This window comes from Perognathus longimembris, chromosome 1 (assembly GCF_023159225.1).
Source record: "Perognathus longimembris pacificus isolate PPM17 chromosome 1, ASM2315922v1, whole genome shotgun sequence".
NCBI lineage: Eukaryota > Metazoa > Chordata > Mammalia > Rodentia > Heteromyidae > Perognathus > Perognathus longimembris.
The window spans coordinates 19,994,186-20,016,275 of NC_063161.1; the positions used below are offsets into that span (position 1 = coordinate 19,994,186).

Here is a 22,090-nt window from a genome sequence, read left to right on the forward strand (position 1 = left end):
TAGTTTTTCCAGTTTTGCTTGTTTTAATTTTGAGTTGATTTGTTTGAAACAATATCCTATGAAGTTTTCCCTTTAATTAGTTAGACTCTTGATACTCCCCCAGCCCTGACACTATAAGACATGAGCTTTTCTACTTGTTTTCTCTAGCCAGTTTACTTCTTACAGGTAACTATTTTTCTCCTACCAAAGCTTCTGTTTCATTCTGCTGCTTCCTTAGATAGTATTGTTATTTTTTAACTTAAAAACTTTCAAAGAATAAAATAACAAAGCATAGAAAAATGTGTACAAAGTGCTTAAATTTTTTTTTTTCAGAGAGGATCTTACTGGGTTGCCCAGGCTAGCCTTAAACTCAGAATCCTCCTGCTCAATGTTCCTAGTGCTGAGATTATAGATGTCTACCAACCACACTTAGCCTAATGTACTTTTTTTACTTAAAATTTAGAGCCTGGAGTATGTGTATTCAAACATACCTGCATAAACATTGTATATAGAATATTCTTGTCCAAGGGAGGATTCATGAGAAAATATTAATAATAATAATTGTTTCTGTTGAGGTAAACCATTTAACTGAATTGAGAAGACATTTTTAACTTTTGTTGTTTGTTTGACTTATTTATTATCATTGTATTTATCCATCATTATTAACGTACATTCACCCGGGATTCTAACTTTCCTGTAGTGCTTAGTGTGGTCTATCTAAGCTGCCTTTAGCTCACTTACAAAAAAAAAAATTTATTGTTATCATCAAGGTGTTGTACAGAGAGGTTACCATTTCATAAGTCAGGTAATAAGTATATATATATATATATATTTTTTTTTTGGACAATGTTAACCTTTCCTTTCCTTTTCCTCAGTTTACCCCTCCCATCCCTGCCTACAAGTTACTTATCTCACATTTAAGTACCACTTTTCTCTTGTACAGTCTGTACCACCTCAAGAAAATTAACATTTTATCTGTTTTTTAGGTTTGGATTGTACCCAAGCTTTAGCCCTCTGATTGCTTTGGTACAACCTTCTTCTAGAATATCTTTTCTCTTTTACTTTACTTGTTCTTGGCAAGAACTTATTCTTGTTTATACCAGAGTTTGAACTTCTTAAGAAAGGATACAGGCTTCATATGAGTCTTTATGACCTTCAGAGTGTGATTTGGATTGCTTTGTATGCCTCTGTGTAACTATGTTGTGGGGAATAACTGAATTAAGGTATGTAAAATATTTTAGAACACTATAGTATTGTTATTACATTGCATAATGCTTTATATGTAGTAGTCTTTGGGTGAAATATAATACTTTAAATAAATGGGTTATTGAATAAGTGAATTAAGACAAATGAAATTGATTTAAATATTAACTGTAAGTTTTTTTTGTAACTAGTATTTATTTACTGATTCCTAGAGTAAGAGTTGACTGGTTCCTATATGCTAGGCAATGATGGAAGGTGTTGGGAAAACAATGACAAATAAAGACAAACCATGTCTACCAGTTTGTAATATGGACCTTACATAAATATTTCATTACTTACTGAAATTTGAGATCACAGAGATTATGACAGAGAAGAGCCAAATTAAGTTTTGAAGGCCAGAATAAAAATTAGCTTTTCTGATTGAAAGAAGGTGTGAAGAATTTTCTTTGGATAACATTTATTGCACTTTTATTTTGTTTATTTTAGAAAATATACTTTTGTATTCGACATGATTATTTTAGGTTAGTTATTCTCAAAAATCATTGTAATAGTGATTATCATTACTTGCATTGATGGACTTTTACATCTCTGAGAACATGAAGTTGAGATTCTTAAAGTGTGACAGGTTCATTTCACATACTGTTACTAGTAAAATTAACTACATTGTAAAACTTTTCTCATACTTGAAATCCATTACTGTAGTTCGAAGACAGGCTAGAAATTTGGAGGATTTAAAAATTTTTATTGTAAAGACGATGTACAGAGAGGTTGCAGTTACATAAGTCAAGAAATGAGTACATTTCCTTTTGAACACTGTGACTCCCTCGCTCATTCTTTCCCAGTTTTTTTTCCCTCCCGACTTCCCCCTTTGCCACAAGTTGTATAGTCCATTTTCAACATAGTGTCTAGTGGGTTTCACTGGTGAATTGATTCACCCTTTGTCCCCAGTTGTTTTTTTTTTTTTTTTCCAAGAAATGATCTCTCTATGTATCCCAGACTCTTTTGATCCTGCTGCCTCAGCCTCTAGAGTGCTAGCATTATAGGTGTTTGCCTCCAGGCCCACCAAATTTGGAAAATATTTGATTTTAGTAATTGTGGTTTCACATTTAGATTTTTTTCTTTCTACATATTAGGTACTAAATCCACAACATCTGGAATTGTTAAAAGCCCAAATACAACAAGAATTGGAAGCTCCAATGCGAGAGCATTTTCAGAATTTGGATCAAGTAAGTAATTATGTAAAACTATGCATTTATCCTTATGTGACTTTCAAAAAACTTCCTTCCTTTACTGAAAAGCTCTGCAGTGGCTTTCTTTTCTACTCAGAGTCCTTATGATGGCCTCTCAAGTCTTCATAAGATTGAACTCCATTACCACTCTGACCTCCTTTCCTCCATACACATTTGTCTTTTGATGTTTCTTTCACACTCAAGAAACAGAATATATTATTTCTGCCTTGAATATCTTCCTGATATCTCTAGTCTAATTTACTCATCTTGTACAAGTTTTTGCCTAAAATGTCATTTTCTTATTAAGGCCTACTTTGACTGTCACCTCATTCCTCATTCCTCTTCTCTCATATATATCATCTTCTAGATTGGTACCTAATTTACTTACTTATTGTGCATGTTTTGTGGGTTTCATCACCTCTAGAATGGAAGTTACATGATAGGGAGAACTATATCGATTTTGTTCACTATTATATTTCAGATTCCCAGGACAGTTCCTGATTTACAAGAGATGCTCATTTAAATGTTGTTGAGTGAAAGGATGAATTTTATACTGCCTCAAAGAAGAAATTATTTGTTAGTTTTACTTTAAGTTAAGACTAGTCTTCTGTTAAGAAATGTTGGGGTCCTAAGAAGGTGGCCTAGTGGTAGAGTCCTTGCCTCCAATACATGAAGCCCCGGGTTCTATTCCTCAGCACCACATACACAGAAAAAGCTGGAAGTGGTGCTGTAGCTCAAGTGGTAGAGTGCAAGCCTTGAGCAAAAAGAAGCCAGGGACAGTGCTCAGACCTGGAGTACAGTAAGGCCCTGGACTGGCAAAAAAAAAAAGGGAGAAATGTTGGTATAATTTGACTACATGTTTAATAAAGGGAATTGGGGAAGATTACAGAGAAGTAGATTAGGTACTGGGCTAGACAATTTATATATTCTTTTTTTTTTTTTTCCTCCCGATGGGGCTTGGCCTTAGGGCCAAGGTGCTGTTCTTGAGAAATTTTGCTCAAGACTAATACTCTACCACTTTGAGCCACAGTTCCACTTCCAGTTTTCTGTTGGTTAATTGGAAATAGGAGTCTCACAGACTTTCTTAAGCCCACACTGGCTTTGAACTACAATCTTCAGATCTCAGTCTCCTTAGTTCTAGGATTATAGGTGTGAGCCATCAGTTCTTGGCTATATATTCCATTTTTTAAACACTTGCACCAGACCTTTCACATACCAATGATTATTATTCCCTGAGGAATAGACCCCTTTAGAAAGTTGTGGTCTGTTGGTATTTTTATTGAACAAAATGAATGTGAAATCTTTTACTGTTTTATTGAATTCACAGTAGGGTCTTTCAAACATATGGGCAGTGGCAAAATATTGTGGGTTAGGAGAAGATTTAGTTTTTAGTAATGAAGTCACCCAGACCAAAGGTAGGTGATCAAATTTAGTAGAAGCAGGTTTTTTTGCAGCAGTACTGGGGTTTGAACTCTGACTCTGAAACTTAATCACATTTCTAGGACTGCTTTGTGCTGGTTATTTTGGACATGGAGTCTAGTTAACTTTTCTGCCCTGGCTGGCTTCTGAGAGCCTAGATTTCTGATAAGTGAGGAATACAGATGTGAGCCACTGGAACCTGGCTTAGAAGCAGGTTTTTTGTTGTTGTTTTAAATACAAAGTAAATTAGTAACTATATCACCAAACATGTTTTCTTGGTTTATAAACTGGCTTAGGAATCTTTCAACTAAAGGTGACTAAACTGAATATGAATCATACTTTCCCTTATTACCTAGATTTTTAGTACTTATTGAAACAGACTCTTGCATCTTTCTGCTATATTGCCTAAGTTTCTTTTTGATTATTTAGAATGCCATCAACTTTTGTAGATTTTTTTTTTTTTTAGAACCCAGTTCTCTAGGGACTTTTTGATCCGTCAGAGGAGACAAACCACATATATTCTTTAAGACTGTATATAGAGTTGAACTATCATTAATTCAATCCTAATTTAAGCTACTGAAGTAAACATAATGATGTCTTTTGGTTGTTTTTTTTTTTTTTTTTTGGCCAGTCCTGGGCCTTGGACTCAGGGCCTGAGCACTGTCCCTGGCCTCTTCCTGCTCAAGGCCAGCACTCTGCCACCTGAGCCACAGTGCCCCTTCTGGCCGTTTTCCATATATGTGGTGTTGGGGAATCGAACCGAGAGCTTCATGTGTAGGAGGCAAGCACTCTTGCCACTAGGCCATATTCCCAGCCCCTTTTGGTTGGTTTTTGTTGTTTGTTTTTGTGCTGGTACTAGGGCTTGAACTTAGTGCCTTACGTTCTCCCAGCTTTGCTATATAAGCTCATGGCTGGTGCTTTACCCACTTGAGCCACAACTCCAGTCTGGCATTTTTGCTGGTTAATTGGAGATGGAGTCTTGCAGACTATTCTGCCCAGGCTGGCTTCAGGTCTTAGCCTCTGTAAGCAAGTGTCACTGGCTTTCGCTAAACATAACCATCTTTTATATACTTTTAATTTATCTTGTGACTTTTAGAAGAGGTGTCTTTTTTTATACTTTAAAAATCTATTTAGAATTTGAAAGGTAGGATGCATTCTTACATATTATTTATTAAGGCTAAGGGTATAAACTTTTATCAAGCTATATATTTTTATTATAGTGAGAATCAGTGCAGAAATAACATTAATTGAATGATAACTTACTTTATGGGTACCTTCTCAGAAGCATAGCTGTTCTATGTATGGGATACTTAGGAGGACTTTCCCAAGTTTCATTTGAACTCTGTTAAATTTATTTTGACTTTAGAATGGCCTTCAATATAATGTAACTAAAATAATATTTGTAAATGTGATTTTTTGAGTATAAATGTTGTTTATGAATTTATCACACACTGCAATTTTTTTAAATTTAGGAAGTGGAAAAATATCGAACTGAATACAATAAGCTTCGCTATGAACATACATTTCTCAAGTCAGAATTTGAACACCAGAAAGAAGAGTTTGTACGTATTTCACAAGAAGAAAAAATAAAATATGAATCAGAGGTAAATGTTTAATTTTACTGCGTTATTTGAGAAGATTGTTCTAGTCAGCAAAGTTTTCTAACTGTAATTATAGGTTTATTTTATGTAATTATGTGATTATGTATTTTATGTATTCAAATTTTAATTTAAATACATAATTATGTTTTATTAATTAATGGTGAAATATTTGCCATGGTATTCTTTTTATCTATGTCAGCATTTTTTCTTGTGAATGTTTAGTTTGGTCTGTTTGATAAGACAGGCTAGAAGTAAGGACTTTTATACCAAATGGTTAACCAGGTTGTGAATGCCAAAGGAAAGGTTCTCAAAAGAAATGGAATGCATGAGGTGCTGGTGGCTCACACTTGTAATCTTAGCTACTCAGGAGGCTGAGATCTGAGAATCCTGGTTTGAAGCCAGCCTGGGAAGAAAAGTCTGTGAAACTCCTATCTCCAGCTAACTACCAACAAAACCAGAAGTAGAGTTGTGGCTCAGGTGGTAGAATATTAGCCTTGAGCAAAAAAGTTCAGGGACAGTGCCCAGATCCTGAGTGTCCTGAGTTCAAGCCCCATGACTGGCAAGAAATTTTTTAAAAGAAAACAAATAAGTGCTCCTCCAGTCACCACAGAAGTGATTAAAGGAAAATTGCTGATCTGAGAACATTTTAGTGGACTCCATCGAAGACTAAAATAACCATAACATCCTCTTAGGCTGAAGCCTAATCCAGATCAATACCCTAACTTTTCTCAATTCTGTAAAAGCTGAAAAGGGTATGTATATTATTAGTCAGCTTTCCATTACTGTAATGAAATTAACTTGTAAAGAGAAAAAGTTTATGTTGGCTTACAGTTTTGGCCCCAGTTGGTTAGGCTGGTGACAGCAAAGACAACATTGTGTGAATGATTGGCAGAGCAACATCTTCCCCTCATGACTCAGAATGAAAAACAGGACAGGCTGAGATCCTGCTTTTCTCTTTGAGGACATAACCCCAATCCCTTAAGATTTCCAGTTTCTCCCAGTAGCACCAAGGGAGATATTAAGCCTTGAACACATTGGGCTTTGGGGGAATTCCAGTTTCCAGTGATAGCAGTGAGGATGTTGTAGAAGAGTTTGAGCCTCATGGAAGTTGGTTCATGAAGTTTAAAGAAAAGCTGTCTCTGTGACCTGTAAGTGCAACATGAAGCAGCATACATTGAGGTAGATTCTGTCTAGTTAAGATGTGTTCAATAGCTCCAGAGCAGAAGTCACTACTTCAAAGGACAGACTTGCTCTCTAGATAGGGACTAATGTAATTGATGTATTTAAGTTGAAGCCATTGCTCTCTTAGCATTCTGACTCATACTAAAATTTACTCTGCTTATGCTATACAAATGGAACAGTGAAGCCTAGATAACATGCCTGTTTACAACATGGCCCATGAATATTTTAAGCCCATTGTTGAGAGCTATTCCTTAGATGTAAAGATTGCAAATATTACTACTTATTGGCAATGCATTTACCTGGTCACCTAAAGAACTCTGATGGAGCTACATAATGAAATTAATCTTGCTAATAAAACATCCATTCTGTAGGCAATGGATCAAGGTTGCAAGACTTTTTGTTTAAGAAATATATTTCATAAGGCTACCATAGCTGGTGAGTCTTCTCGTGGATATTGGCAGAATAAATTGGAAGCCCTCTGGGTTGATTCACTTAAATGCCACTGAGAACATTTGTGATCCATGAGAAGTTGTCAAAATACCAACATTAGGGGGCTGGGAATATGGCCTAGTGGCAAGAGTGCTTGCCTCCTACACATGAAGCTCTCGGTTCGATTCCCCAGCACCACATATATGGAAAACGGCCAGAAGGGGCGCTGTGGCTCAGGTGGCAGAGTGCTAGCCTTGAGCCGGAAGAAGCCAGGGATGGTGCTCAGGCCCTGAGTCCAAGGCCCAGGACTGGCCAAAAAAAAAAAAAAGACCAACATTAGAAAGAGTTTGCAAGAAGCTGATATCAACTCTCTTAGATGACTTCAAGCTGTTTATGACTTCAGTGGAGGTACCGTAGTTAACTGTAGATCTGCTCACTCTAGCAAGAGTATTAGTAGAAAAAATAAAGCCTGAAAATATGACTTAATGTTTGCATTCTCATTGAAACTTTAGTGGATGAGAAATTGCCCCTTATGGATAAGCAAAGAAAGTAATTTTGTCTCCTTCCCTCCCTCCCCTTTCTTCTCTTCCTTTCCCTTTCCCTTTCTCTTTCCCTTCTTCCTTTCCTCTTTCTCCTTCCCCATCCCTTTCCCTTTCTTTCCTTTTCTTCTTTTTCTTTTTTTTGGTGCCAGTACTAGGTCTTGAACTCAGGGTTTATTAGCTCCTTTGCTCAAGATTAGCCATCTACCACTTGAGCCACAGCTCCACCTTTGACTTTGGGGTGGTTAATTAGAGATAAGAGTGTCATGGACTTTCCTCCTGGGGCTGGCTGCAAATCTTGATCCTTAGATCAAGAATCCTTAGATCTAGAATGTGATTTCTTAAGATGGTGTTTGTTTTTGGAGAAGATCATTTGAACATTGTTGAAATGACAGAAAAAAAATTAGAATATTATATCAATTTAATTGAAATAGCAGTAGCAGAATTTGAGAGGACTCCAATTTTGAAAGAACTTCTACTGTAGGTAAAATGGTATCAAATACAGCCAACATGATACACAGATGCTTATTGTGAAAGAAAGAGCTGATTGATGAGGAAAACTCATTATTGTGTTATTTTAATGAATTGCCACAGCCTCCAACCCCAAGCAATTACCATCCTATTCAGTCAGTAGTCATTAACACTGAGTTAAGACCTTCCACCAGCAGGAAAAGTATGAATCACTGAAGACTCTACTGGTTATTAGCATTTTTCAACAGTGAAGTTTTTTATGATTAAGTTTTACATTATTTTTCTTAAATATTATATTGCCTTATTCATGGACTTATTGCATGTGGTTTTGACTAATCACAGTAAGAGAAATTTCAAAATTAAAAAAAAATTGGGGGCTGGGGATATAGCCTAGTGGCAAGAGTGCCTGCCTCGGATACACGAGGCCCTAGGTTCGATTCCCCAGCACCACATATACAGAAAACGGCCAGAAGCGGTGCTGTGGCTCAAGTGGCAGAGTGCTAGCCTTGAGCGGGAAGAAGCCAGGGACAGTGCTCAGGCCCTGAGTCCAAGGCCCAGGACTGGCAAAAAAAAAAAAAAAAAAAAAAAAATTAAATTCTTACATGTGTATTGACTAGCTCAGTTGATAGAAGAAGCTTTCAGTCCTGAATTATCAATTTTGTCATTGTGTGATCTGCTAAGTGTTTCTCTGCTTTTAATTTTGTGAAAATATGCCTCCTCAAAAGAAAATGTTACCCCAAAAGCAAGGTAAAAGTTAATGTGCTTAATTTAAGTGATTTAAAGAAAGTGTTTAAAGAAAAATTAAGACCAGTTTAACCTAATGTCAACTAGAAAGTTGAAGAGGGTTAGAATTGTAAGATTAGGACTAGGTTATGCAATATCATCTGGTTATTCCTTATAATAATTCCTCAGATGTGAACCTGAAGCTAAAAAATTTAATTGAAAATAAGTAGCCAAGCCAGAAATTGGGATAAATTCTTATAGTCCCAGTAGTCAGAAGGCTGCCTGAGCTACATATTAGACCCTATCTCAACCACTCCTCATCCCTGTAAAAATAAAAAGAAATAGGGTGGAGTTAGATAATTTGTACAGAAGAACAAAGATAAGAACGATAGTGTATTCCTTTGTGGAATTAATGCAAATCTGAAGAAAATAGCAGTATCTTAAAATACTGAAAATAAAAGATGCTAGCTAGGTAATTTGATTCCAGAGTCTACTCACCCATTTCCTTTTGCTGTATCAGAAAGGAAATAAAACCAAAGATGAATGAAACCATTAAATAGACTACTTTTCCTTCTTTATGCCTTGGGGGCACTGGAGTGGCACTTTCTTTGAAAAGAATAGCAACTACTCTTTCTAGTCAGTGATCTGTTTCTGTCCATTTCTTCTACTTCAACAACTGTTGGAAAAGTAAAATTGGTTAATACATTGTCTTACCTGTCGAACAAGTTTATATTTTAAACATGAATAAAGTAAATGTAGACATAACTGTGATACTGGCAGACTTGGATAAATGTCATAAAAAGAGAAATTCAGAGAAAGACCTTTGGAAATTTAGAGGGAAAGTTAAGAGCAAAACAAATGGAGGACATCAGAGAAAATGATAGATGAATCTGATTAAGGGTGGAGGAAAGAAAGAGCAGAGAATGTGTCCAAGATTGTACACAAATCAATGAGGCTAGAGTAGTATTATGGCAGTGATTGAGTATAAAAGTCCTTCACTGCAGAGCTTTTGTGTTTGCTTTGTCTGCTACATTGTATGTATCCTTCCTACCTAAAAACAGTACAAGTATGTAGTATGTACTCAGTAACTATTTACTATGAGTAAGTGAATACAAGAATTAGAAATCAGTCATCACCTGCTCCTGCAAGGATGCTTTTGATAGTGAGTTTTGGTCTAGGAATTGTTAAGTGTAGGATATAATCAAGACTTTACCATCAGGTAGCTGCCATTGCTTCAACTATCATTACAGCTGTCATAGATGCCTCTTAAAACTTAGGGAGAAGCAGTAATATAGGAAGCATGCTGGTGGAGATCATGAACTATGTAAATGGACATTGCAGAAGCAGTGTTACTGTTCATTTGGTATGTAGAGTACTTAGTTCACCATTTGACTGGGTCTCTTATTCATTGAGTCCTGAGATGAGTTGTCATACCTCTGACTGTAACACATTAAAACTGTATTTGGGAGCTATGTTTTTAGCTCAAAAACATAGTGCTAGCCTAGATATACAGGCCCTGGATTCAATCCCCACCACTGCCAACAAAACAAAAACAAAAACAGAGTTACTTCATGTAAAAACTAAACAGATGTCTTAAAGATTATCCAGTCCCAGCCCTTCAATTAAACGGAGGCCAGAATGAAAATGTGACTTAAAGTCACACAGTGAGTTAAAGGAAAAATTGGAGGAAAGAGGTTAGTCACACACTGAAAGTCAGGATAAGGGTTCTGTGTACACTATGGAAAAAATAGAAGACAGTTACTAATTAATTGAATTTTCCTTTCCCCGGTCCACATAGGATTCTGGGGATTGAACTTAAGATTTTTGTGCTAAGCAACTATTCTGCCACTGAATTACATCCGCAGCCTTAGTGTGGGGCATTTGAGGGCTTACCTCAGAATGCTACAGGTACCATGAAGGCTAAATTTTGTTTCTGTAAAACTGTACTTGCCTGCTAGATACTCTACTTATATTTCTCATTTACAACTTAAATGAGCATGTTCAAACCTAAACTGCTGTTACCACATTGTAAGATGTTCTAAGTTCAGCCCTCTATTTTGCAGCTGAAGAAACAGATCCTGCCCTGGCATGGAGGTCCCATTTTCTTATACTGATTGATAGCTTTGTGAGCAATTACTTGTCTTTTGGGCCCATTTGTTTAGGTCCCAGAACAATGCTTTAGGGTCCTTTAGGCTTAGAGTGAGCCTTCAGAGTTAATTTCAGCTACAAGTAACTATTGATCTTGCTAAAAAAGTGGTTCCTTTAAAATTTTTTTTCCTAACAGTTGGATCCTCTTCTTGAAAGTTGAGTCATCAAAGATGACCTAATGGTGTAGAAATAATTGATTAGGCTTGGGGTGTGACTCAGTGGTAGATAATGTGCTTGCCAAGCATGTGTGAGATTCTGGGTTCCTTCCCCAGCACAGAGGTGCTGGGGAGATGAGTGGTTAAAGGTAGTTAGAGAGATGGGATGGTAGTGGTAGTAGTGGTGGTGGAAGGTTATAGTGAGCTGGGGCTAGGAAGATCACAAAATAAATAAAATGAGTTTTATTCTGGCTGTTTGGCCCCTTAATCCCTAGAGACAGGAATTCTCTTGAGTTCCTTAGACATTAATCCATTTGAAGCCCACTGATTTGGAGGCCCCTGGGGCCTTCAATAGTGATTGCTATCTTGAAGGATAAGACCAGTACTGTCTCAGCTCTACAGGTTTCCCAGTGATGTTAACATACACCCTGGAGTAATGGATATAAGAAGTAAAAACTAGACCATCATTTCAATCAGGACTTTAATATACTGTCAGCTGTCATTTAAAAGCTTTCATGATTACATTAGTGTTGTGTTGCACAGCTTTTGTGTGAGTTGCCTTGAAATAGATAATTTTATTGTTTTGGATCCAGCCTAAGAATTAGTTTTGTATGAGGAGAAGCTTAGGACTTGTGAATGTATTGGATTTGCATGAGTGAATTTTAAAAACACTTGATGTACTTTTAATCATCATTTTTATAGTATTATTTCTAATTTTGAATTTTAGTCAGAAACTGATTAAGCCCTATTCTCAACACCATGGGGGGAGAGAGGGAAAATAGGACAGTCCTTGCCCTCAACTGTGAGTCACACTGAGTACACAATGAAGGACGTGATAGTTTAGATTTTTTTCCTTTTTACTTCATTTCCCCATCTGAGCTTTCATGTTGTGTAATTTTTAATTTTAATTTACTGACTTGTAAAGCATGTTCATGACTAAAAATGTAATCATTTAAGCTTTTATGTTTTCTTTCACATGGTTATTAGGTTGCAAGACTGGAGAAAGATAAAGAAGAACTACATAACCAGCTGCTCAGAGTTGATCTCACAAAAGACAGCAAACGCATGGAGCAACTTGTGCGAGATAAAGCCCATTTATGCCAAAAATTAAAAAGTTTGGAGACTGAAATAGCAGAATTAAGGGCTGAAAAAGAGAATTCTGGTGCTCAGGTAGAAAATATCCAAAGAATACAAGTGCGGCAGTTGGCTGAAATGCAGGCTACAGTCAGATCCCTGGAGGTAAGGTTTTAATTGCTTCCCGGTAGAATATGGCATAATTTTTAAAAGTGCAATTGACAAGTGTTTGATTTTTAGAGCATAAATGTATGCTCACCAATCTGATGCTGACGCATTTGTGGAATCCCAGGAGTACATAATCTTCTGTAAAGGAGGCTATTGATTCATAAACAATATAGCCATGCTACCACATTTATAAGGGATGCTTATTCTTGGGAGTCATCTGCCTCAAATGAGTTAACTATTACAAGGCCACAGACCAGAATATTAAAAAAAAATCCTCCCAAATCAAATGTATTTGTCAAGACTAAAGTCATCTCAAACCAGAAAGAATAATTTCTTTTGAGATTGTAAATTCCTTACACTAGGATTGAAAAAACCTTAAAATTATAAGTCCTATTTGAACAGAAATAACATGTTTAACAATTGTAGGACAGCTTCCTGCCAGCCAGTAATAAAATTCAGCGTGGCTTCTATTGCATTATAGGCCTTTACTGGATTGTTTCGCTGAATTCATTATAGAAAGGGAAGTGTTGGCAGAGCCAGGCTGGGACTTCTGGAGGTATTACCTTATGGAAACTCCTGGTTCCATCTCATTCAGACATGCTTCTTGTTTGAGCTGCCTAACGTTTAGAAAAGATATGCCACTTTCAATTTTTTATTCATTCTGTGAAATTCAAGGTGCTTTCCTCCTTCCTTGCTTTTGGAACAACAGTTGAAGTAGTGTGGGTTGGAGGGGAATGATTGGGCAACTAGTATGTACTTAAAAAAATCCAATATCCAAATCCAAAACAATTTTTGTTTCTAGCTAGTAAGCTGGCACAAGGAGTACACTGATAAGTTTTAAAGAATAGAAGACATTTTTAATTTTGTTGGATGAAAACTATGTCAGCTTTTGCTCATTTCTTGAAGTAAACTTTTCAGTATCATTGCCTCTTAGATTGAGGTAGTTCAAAGTGAGATTATCTATGTGCCATTCTTATATCTATCTTGTGTTTGTGCTATGGCAGAGTAAGTGGGGTGATTGCACTTGAATATAGTATGTAATCCCAGTGTGAAACTTTTCACCAAGGTCACCTGGAGTGATTATTTTCAGAGCAAGTTGGATGAGGACAACAGATGGATGGTTCAATTGTGACATTTTCGAAATAGCCTATATTTAATTTTTATCATTTATTGGATGAAATGAAAATAAGCACATGACAACCAATGTTTCATTCTTCAACTTTCTTGGTGATCATTATGGCCAGAAAATTTCATTTGATATTTGAAGAAACTAGCTTTTGTTTGCTGAATTATTATTATTATTTTTTTGGCCAGTCCTGGGCCTTGGACTCGGCCTCCCTGGCTTCTTCCCGCTCAAGGCTAGCACTCTGCCACTTGAGCCACAGCGCCGCTTCTGGCCGTTTTCTGTATATGTGGTGCTGGGGAATCGAACCTAGGGCCTCGTGTATCCGAGGCAGGCACTCTTGCCACTAGGCTATATCCCCAGCCCGTGTTTGCTGAATTATTTGATGAACATAATTCTTAGCATAGTTAACGTAAGTAAAAAAAAAATGCTATAAAACTAAAATTTATCCTTTAAATGCCAAAATGTTTTCATCTTAATTATCTTGAGCAAAAATATTTTTTATAAAGCTTTCAGTTTTCCCTCCCTAGAGAAAGACTACTTTGAGTAATACCACGGAGAACGTTTTTGACAACTTACATACAGACTTCATTAAAAATCTTGATTATGTGATCAGGCCAAGAGCTTCTTTGCACATACTTGAAATGGTTCCTGATTAGTTAATAACTTTGAATTTTGTCTCTGTCTCTCCCTTAAAAAAAACTCCATTGATTTTGTATTTTCAAATTTTTCTTCTGTTAGAGAGACTTTTCTTATTTTTAATATACATTTTGTTATTTAGCAAACTACGAAGTAGTTCGGGAGTTATCTCAAACTCCCCAATGTTAGTTGAATGGTGTCAGCATTGAGGTAATTAGGTGTGAAATGAGTGGCATGATACTTTTTCTCATGAAAAGTGTGTGAACTGTATTTTCTTAGTGTGTGTTGATAAGTTACTGGTTCACATGCCTATGTTGTATGTTTAATGTAGCAAATATCTTTCACTTGAATTAGTTTAAGAAAACTTTTAATACTTTGGTACATGTTGAAGATGTGAAGGGTTTTAACAACTTTTGTATGGTTACACATGAATTGTAAATAATGCCTAGTTTATTTTGATATAATGTGAAAAGTAATGAATTTTAAAATATTTTAAAATATTTTATGTTATTGAAAGGCTGAAAAACAGTCAGCCAAGCTACAGGCTGAACGCTTAGAAAAAGAGCTACAATCAAGCAATGAACAAAATACTTGCTTAATCAGTAAATTACATAAAGCTGACCGGGAAATAAATACACTGACCAGTAAAGTAAGTTGTCTTTTACTTTTGTTTCATTTTTTAGAAAGCGTAATACTATAAAATGAGAATGAAATTTGTTGTTTAATGAGTTCTCTATACTGAAATTTTTCTTATCATATCTAAACGCATACAGAATCTGACTGATTCTAAGGGGCAATGTGTATGACTGCAGGGACCAAGTGGAAGTCAGCAGGATTTGAGTGTGTTGGTTCCATTGGGAAGATCTTTCTTACTAGGCAATAATAAACTAGTGTGTGTTAACCTGTTCTCATGAAGCAGTTCATGAAGCAGTGCTCATAAAGCAGTTCACCTTAGTCTCTTTGTTCTTCCCGCCAAGCTGCCAATCTTCTATTACTTGACTGCTCATGTAATTTTTTTTTTGCCAGTCCTGGGGCTTGGACTCGGCCTGAGCACTGTCCCTGGCTTCTTTTTGCTCAAGGCTAGCACTCTGCCACTTGAGCCACAGCGCCACTTCTGGCCGTTTTCTGTATATGTGGTGCTGGGGAATTGAACCCAGGGCCTCATGTATAGGAGACAAGCACTCTTGCCACTAGGCCATACCCCTAGCCCCTGCTCATGTAATTTTGTCTAACAGAATGTACTAGTCCCTCAGTCTTAGAGTAGCTACTCACCATTATTGTCTTTTCTTATAATTAAACTGTCATTCTGATTTTGGAAATTACTCTTTATATACTTTATTAATATAAGTTTAACCTTAAGAGTCTTTTTAAGTGCAGTAACAAAATTGGATTTCTGTGCTCGAAAAGCTAAAACCATAATTTTAGATGTATTGGATGTCACCCTTGGAATTTAAAACGCAAAAGTAAATTCAGGGTACAGGGAGTTCTCATGTTTTTCTTCCAATTCCTTTACAAATTATTTTCAATTCTGAAAAAGAACATTGAGGACTCAGTATTTCTAACACATTGTTTTACCCCGGGAATAGCTGCACTGAACCACTGGAGGAATTGGAATCATAAATGCGCTCTGTGGCACACTAGATGTGCAAGGTTTCTGTGGTGGCTTCCCACTTTTCCTGTAGGAAAATTTTCTGAGATCCCTGGCTCACTTCTGAGCTGTCCCTGGTTTCTCCTTTTTTTTCTATGCATATATTGCTCTATAGGTTGAGTCAGAGCAGAGATGTTTTCTCCTCCTCTACTGAAAGAAAAGCAGTTTAGTGTTATTTATTTCTCTGTGCTTGTTGATTAGCATGAATTGCAAAGAATTGTTTGTCTTTTTAAAGGCACGCTTGCATTATTTTGCATTTAAATGGAGTATTTAAACCATCCTTCAACTTTAAATAAAGCAAATTCCACTTGAAATTTTATATGTAAAAAAATTCCATGGAAGGATTAATTTCAATACAATATTTCAAACATGACTGTCACAGTTTTCTTGGCAACTTAAACCTTTCATCAACATTTTGCATTTCTAGCAAATGGTTGTTTGCAATGCAGAGGAACACCTGGGTGTTTTTACAAATTATTCAAAATTATACGTAGTTGTTACATTCTAGAACAAAATTATGTTGGTATCTGTGGCTTAGATTAAAAGACATTACTGTAGATGGCTTGAAATGATGATCTTAAGGACATCTCACATACTATTGAGTATATTCTTCTAGTTACCCCATGAGGTGTTTGATTTTTATAACTCTGATAAGATGGATTTAAGAAACCATCATACAAGGTTATGCTTATTAGCTAAGTTAAGACAGTCATGCTGTTTCAGAACTTTGTTTGAAAAGATCAAAATTTAAGTACCATCTCTCTAGAATTTATACCCATAGCTTCTTGGATATGTTCTTTTTAACTATAATTTGCTTTATGTGTACATACAAATATACACATAATGGTTTTCTTATCTTTTTCTTCATAGTTCAGCCAGGGTACATGGCATTTTAAGAGTTTGAAGAAACTAAAATCTATAGAAATATTTCTACTTCAGAGCAGTACAGAATATGGACTTCACTTTAACAACTCTTGAATTCTTGAAGCTGACAGTGTTGTGATAACATACAAATGCCACTTTAAAGTGTGAAGGGAAAAAAAACCCAACCTTTTGGCACTCTCAGTAAACCCAGGCAGTACCATAAATATTGTAAAATCTATATATACTGCTTATTGGTGTTTTTTTAAGCATGTGTACTTCTTTTCTTTTTTTGATGCTGGTCTTGAACTCAGGGCCTGGGTGCTGTTCTTGAGCTTCTTTTGGTCAAGGCTAGTGCTCATCTACTTGCCCCAGCTCTGTTTCTGGCTTTTTTGGTGATCAATTGGAAATAACAGTCTCATGGATTTTTATGCCCAGGCTAGCTTTGAACTGTGATCCCCAGATCTCAGCCTCCTGAGTAGCTAGGATTGCAGGCATGCGCCACCAGTGCCTGGCTGGTATGTGTATTGATTTAGAAATGGCAGTTAAGACTTCTAAGGCATAACTAAATCCAATGACTTACCTAGATATTTGTAAAGAAGTATCTCAGTTCAGACAATGTTTGCTTGGTGTCTCCTTATGACAAGTTCTGTTCTAGGTACTGGAATATTTTCCTTCCTAGAAGACACTTACACTCTCTTACCCCAAAACATTTTTCCTTTCTCTTTATGTTTTTGGGTTAGTATTGCACATATCAAGAAAATGACCAATAATAATTTCAGTTTATTATTATCAATAGGTAAAAGACCTTAAACATTCAAACAAACTAGAAATAACAGATATCAAACTGGAGGCCGCAAGAGCTAAGAGTGATATGGAAAGAGAAAGGAACAAGATTCAAAGTGAACTGGATGGTAATACATGATTTCCCATGATTTGTTGTTATTTTCAGGCATAAATTCAAATTATAAAAGTACACCAATATCAATTTTAATCTTGTACATATAGAATGTTTTTGTTTGTAAATTGAATGTTTTGTGCATTGTGTGAACTACCCTTAAGATTATAACCTTAAGATTGTGTAATATTTACTAATGTGTAAATTTTATAAATGAAACTTAGAAGATGGGACTCCATCCTTTCTGTATTTATAATTTTAAATCTATTTAGATGATGTGGTTTTTAGTCCTAGGAAATTTTAAGTCTAAACATTGTAAAGAATATACTTGAGTCTAAGCCTCAACTTAAAAAAAAATGTCAACCTTAGACCATATATGGGAGCCTAGTTCAGTAGACTTTTTAAAGTTCTATTTTAGAACTAGAGTATCTGATCAAGATGTCTTAGAATTTATTTTCTTTCTAACTTTTTTTCCCCTGGTGATCGTATTGCTTGAACTCAGGACCTGGGCACTGTCCCTGAGCTTTTTTTGCTCAAGGCTAGCACTCTGCTACTTTGAGCCACAGTGCTACTTCTGGTTTTCTGGTAGTTAATTGGAGATAAGAGTCTTACAGACTTTTCTGCCCAGGCTGGCTTTGAACTGGGATCCTCAGATCTCAGCCTCCTTAGTGGCTAGGTAACAGGAATGAGCCACCATTGCCTGGCTTTTCCTGACTTTTTAAAGTACTCAGTAAGCTGCTTTTGAGCAGTAATTGTGCATGAGTGGGTCTGGCCTCTCTTGTTTCAAATAGAACTTACGTCGAATGTGGATTCCCACAGACATAGGGAACAAATATTCTTTGGGTGTTAAAGACTTGGTAATTTATTGGTGCATTTTGGTCTTACTTTGAGTTACATATGGATTTGCTTTCGATAATAATTCATCTGTAAAATACTATTATCTGTCTTTTGCACTGGTAGCTCATGCTTCTATTCCTAGCTATTAAGGATAGGAAGGGAACATAGGAAGGGAAGTTCAGTAGTGGTTCAAGTAGTAGAGCACCAGCAGAGCAAACACGCCAAGAAAGAAAGCACAAGGCCCTGAGTCCTAGTACTGCCAAAAGAAAAAAAAAAGTCATTTCATTATATAAAGGATTTGGGAATTCACTAGATAAATCAGAATATTTCCTTATTACATATATATAAATATGTGTAAGTATATATGTTTATGTATATGTACTAGAAATCTTGCAATTTTGAAGGATCAGTGATTTTGTTGTAATGTTACCTTAAAGGGCTGCAGCACCCTTCAGAGATAAAGTAAGCCTTTTTCAATATCAGCTGTCAAGATTCAAATAAGTAAATGAATACAACATTTTGAAAAAGAATTTGTATACGTTAAAAATGTAATAACAAAGAAATGAATTCCAAGTTTTAATCTCCTTCTTACTTTAAGAAAGTTTATGAGCATGGGTCTTAGAGAAGACCTATCCAAAAGGACTTTCTACATTTTTGATTATCTTACTGTCTGTTGTATGTATGCTCGGTGTTAATTGTGATTTTTCTTCTTAATAATATTGAATATACTACATCTTTCTCCTTCAAATATATTAGGATTACAGTCAGACAATGAAATTCTCAAATCAGCTATTGAACATCACAAAATGCTCTTAGTAGAAAAGGATCGTGAATTAATACGGAAAGTACAAGCTGCCAAGGAAGAAGGTTATCAAAAACTTGTGGTATTACAAGATGAAAAGTAAGTACCTTAAGCCTGCATTAAATCTCCTTGTATACAAAAACATTTTATTGTTGTATCATCTTTATCATAGTTCTTATAATTATCATCTGTTGTTTTAGGCTAGAACTTGAGAACAAACTAGCAGACTTGGAGAAAATGAAAGTGGAACATGATGTCTGGAGGGAATCTGAGAAGGATCAGTGTGAAGAGAAACTGCGGGCAGCACAGATGGCTGAAGAGTCGGCCAGAAGGGAACTTCAGAGTATTAGGTTATATTTGAATATATATTTTAAATTTTGAAATAACTTTCAGGTAACAATGATAGAAAATCATCATGGATTGTATTCATATACTGGCCACCCTGATTAACTAAGTATTAACATAATATATAATCATATTACAACCATTAAGACTAAGAAATTAGTAATATGTAATCCAAGTTACTGGGGGGTTGGCTAACTAAGAGTATGTGTAGAGTTCAAATCCAGCCTGGTCAAAAAATTAGGCCCACCCCAGCCCACCCCATCTTAACCAATAAGCTGGGTGTAGTGATCACAGTTATGCTCTTAGCTATGAGGAAGCTACAGTAGGAAGGTAGGATATTTATGATCTGAGATCAGGCAAAATAAATAACTAAAGCAAAAAAGACTAGTGTTGTGACACTTGCCTAACAAGCATGAATTCCTAAGTTAGTATTACCAAATAAATAAGTGAATACAATAAACAGGTAAGTAAATAGGGTTTTTTTTTCACTGTTACTTTGGCAGTGTCTCACCAAACCTTCATCTACTCTCACTCAATTACAAAACAAGTTTCTCTTTTATTTTGTATATATAAATATATATATGAATAAATATCAATGTATTTTTCTGCATGAAGATTGACATGGTTCTGTTTTAGTTTACTTTGTTTACTTTGTTATTGTTTGGAGTTTAATTCTACCAGTGTTTATTCTTTCACTTTTATTGGTTAGAGTAATCAGTGCAAAGAAAAGTTCCCATAGAATATAATACAAAGTATTTTGTTTATTGGTTTTTAACAGTTTCTAACTTCAATTTATATTTTCTTTTTGACCTTGGAATTGTTGAACAGAAGATACATTCATTTTCTGTTTTGTTTTTACTTCTTTGCCAGTACTGGGGCTTGAACTCAGGGCCTGAGCACTCTCCCTAGCTTCTTTTTGCTCAAGGCTAGCATTCTACCACTTGAGCCACAGCGCCACTTCTGGCTTTTTCTACATATGTGGTGCATGAAGCCCTGGGCAAATATTCTACCACTAGGCCATATTCCCAGCCCTCATTTTCTACTCTCTGTTTTTACTATCTGCTTTATCTGTCTGTACAAAGGCTGATTAATACTAAAGTCTCCTATCCTAATACTCATTTTCTTGTAGTTTTTGCACCATAAAGAGGATTTAGGTACTGTTTGGAATGGAGATAACTAAATTACATCTTGGTTGCAAGTTATAGTTTTTAGTGTTAAAAGGTACATTTCTTCACCTCTTTTCCTTGCACTCTATAATATCTGGTATTAATGCTACTACTGATGTTCTATTTCCATTTGCTTAATTTGCCTTTGTCCTCTTTATTTCTAAAATTTCTGCAGCACTTTTAAAAAGTATGTATTTTGTACATAGGATGTAGTCATAATAGTCTCACAAAGATATAGAGCCATATGGGAGAGGTTGTTTTTTTAATGAGTAAGTGAAGTCCATTCACCTGTGACAGCTATTCACTAAAGATTTGTAGGCAGGAGAATTAAAAATTAGTTTTGGGGTTTCGTTTCTTCCCCTTTTTCTTACAGTTGTTTTGAGATTGAGCATTTTCTGCCTTCCATTTATACTAAGGGTGTGGTTTTGTACAGCTTCTTTTATATTCCTTTTGCTTAAATTGTGTTTGCAGAGTATATGTGCAAGACCACGTCAGAGCGTTTGTCCTTATTATTGCCCTTATTGTTGGTATCTTTTTTACATTGTATTTGCTAATTATATCAATTAGACTTGAGTGACTTTTAAAAAGTCACACTTATTAAGTTGATGTTTGACAAGGCTCTTGATTCATCGTTTTTAGGAAAGAACTGCTTCAGACAGGTGTATGTATTACTTATTGTGTCACGTTTTATGGACTATTCAATTGTTAATGACTATGATGTGGAAATCACAAATGTGTTACAGATTTTGAGAGCCATTGTTGTTCATGTCTTTAACTTTCTTGTGGTTATAGTACTTAACCTTTTAAGACAAGAGTTTAAAATCTCTCTCCTCCTCAGGAACCCCATTCTATTATTGTCTATTGTGGCCCCGCAGTATAGCCAGTTAGAATCTTTTCTCTTAGAAGCTAAGCCTATTTCTCTTGCTTTGGGCTTCTGTTGCCATAGCAATAAAATGTTCAGTATTCTGTTTTACTTAAAGACAATAACGAGCATGACCTTAGGTTTTTTTGTTTTTCGGATTTTTTGGAAAATGTATAAAACAGCTTTCATCCCTTGACTTTTTTATTATAAATAATTTTCTCTGACATTAGTCACTTTGATGATTTGTCTTTGATGCCTCTTAAGCTTCTCCAGGTCATGTACAATGTGTAATTGACTCAACTTACTTTCAAAGGACACAGTAACCACTGTGAAATCTCTAACAGAAGTATGTCACTAGATGTGTGTTAAATTCTTTGAACATTATACAGTTGTGGTGGTGGGTTTTTTTGTGGCATTTCTGATTTATTGATTTATTAATTCAGCTATATCAACCAGGTCTATTTGTATCATTCACTAAAATAGAAAGATTGTAACTTCTCTTATTTTGGATTTGTGATAGACCAGGCAGAGACTATCTTTAGAAAAAAGGTCTTGGTAAGATGAAAATTGTGAACCATAAAAAACAGAA

General features: G+C 35.7%; 1 protein-coding gene across 1 annotated transcript in view; it reads left to right on the forward strand.

Moving 5' to 3' along the window:
* Positions 1 to 22,090, forward strand: part of Cep83 (centrosomal protein 83) — a 76,907-nt gene that overhangs the window by 29,230 nt on the left and 25,587 nt on the right. Inside the window, exons 4-10 of the mRNA XM_048358237.1 lie at positions 2,316 to 2,408; positions 5,303 to 5,434; positions 12,066 to 12,317; positions 14,600 to 14,731; positions 17,391 to 17,505; positions 19,083 to 19,227; positions 19,329 to 19,478. Coding sequence (XP_048214194.1) covers positions 2,316 to 2,408; positions 5,303 to 5,434; positions 12,066 to 12,317; positions 14,600 to 14,731; positions 17,391 to 17,505; positions 19,083 to 19,227; positions 19,329 to 19,478 — 1,019 coding nt within the window. The remainder of the gene's footprint in view (positions 1 to 2,315; positions 2,409 to 5,302; positions 5,435 to 12,065; positions 12,318 to 14,599; positions 14,732 to 17,390; positions 17,506 to 19,082; positions 19,228 to 19,328; positions 19,479 to 22,090) is intronic.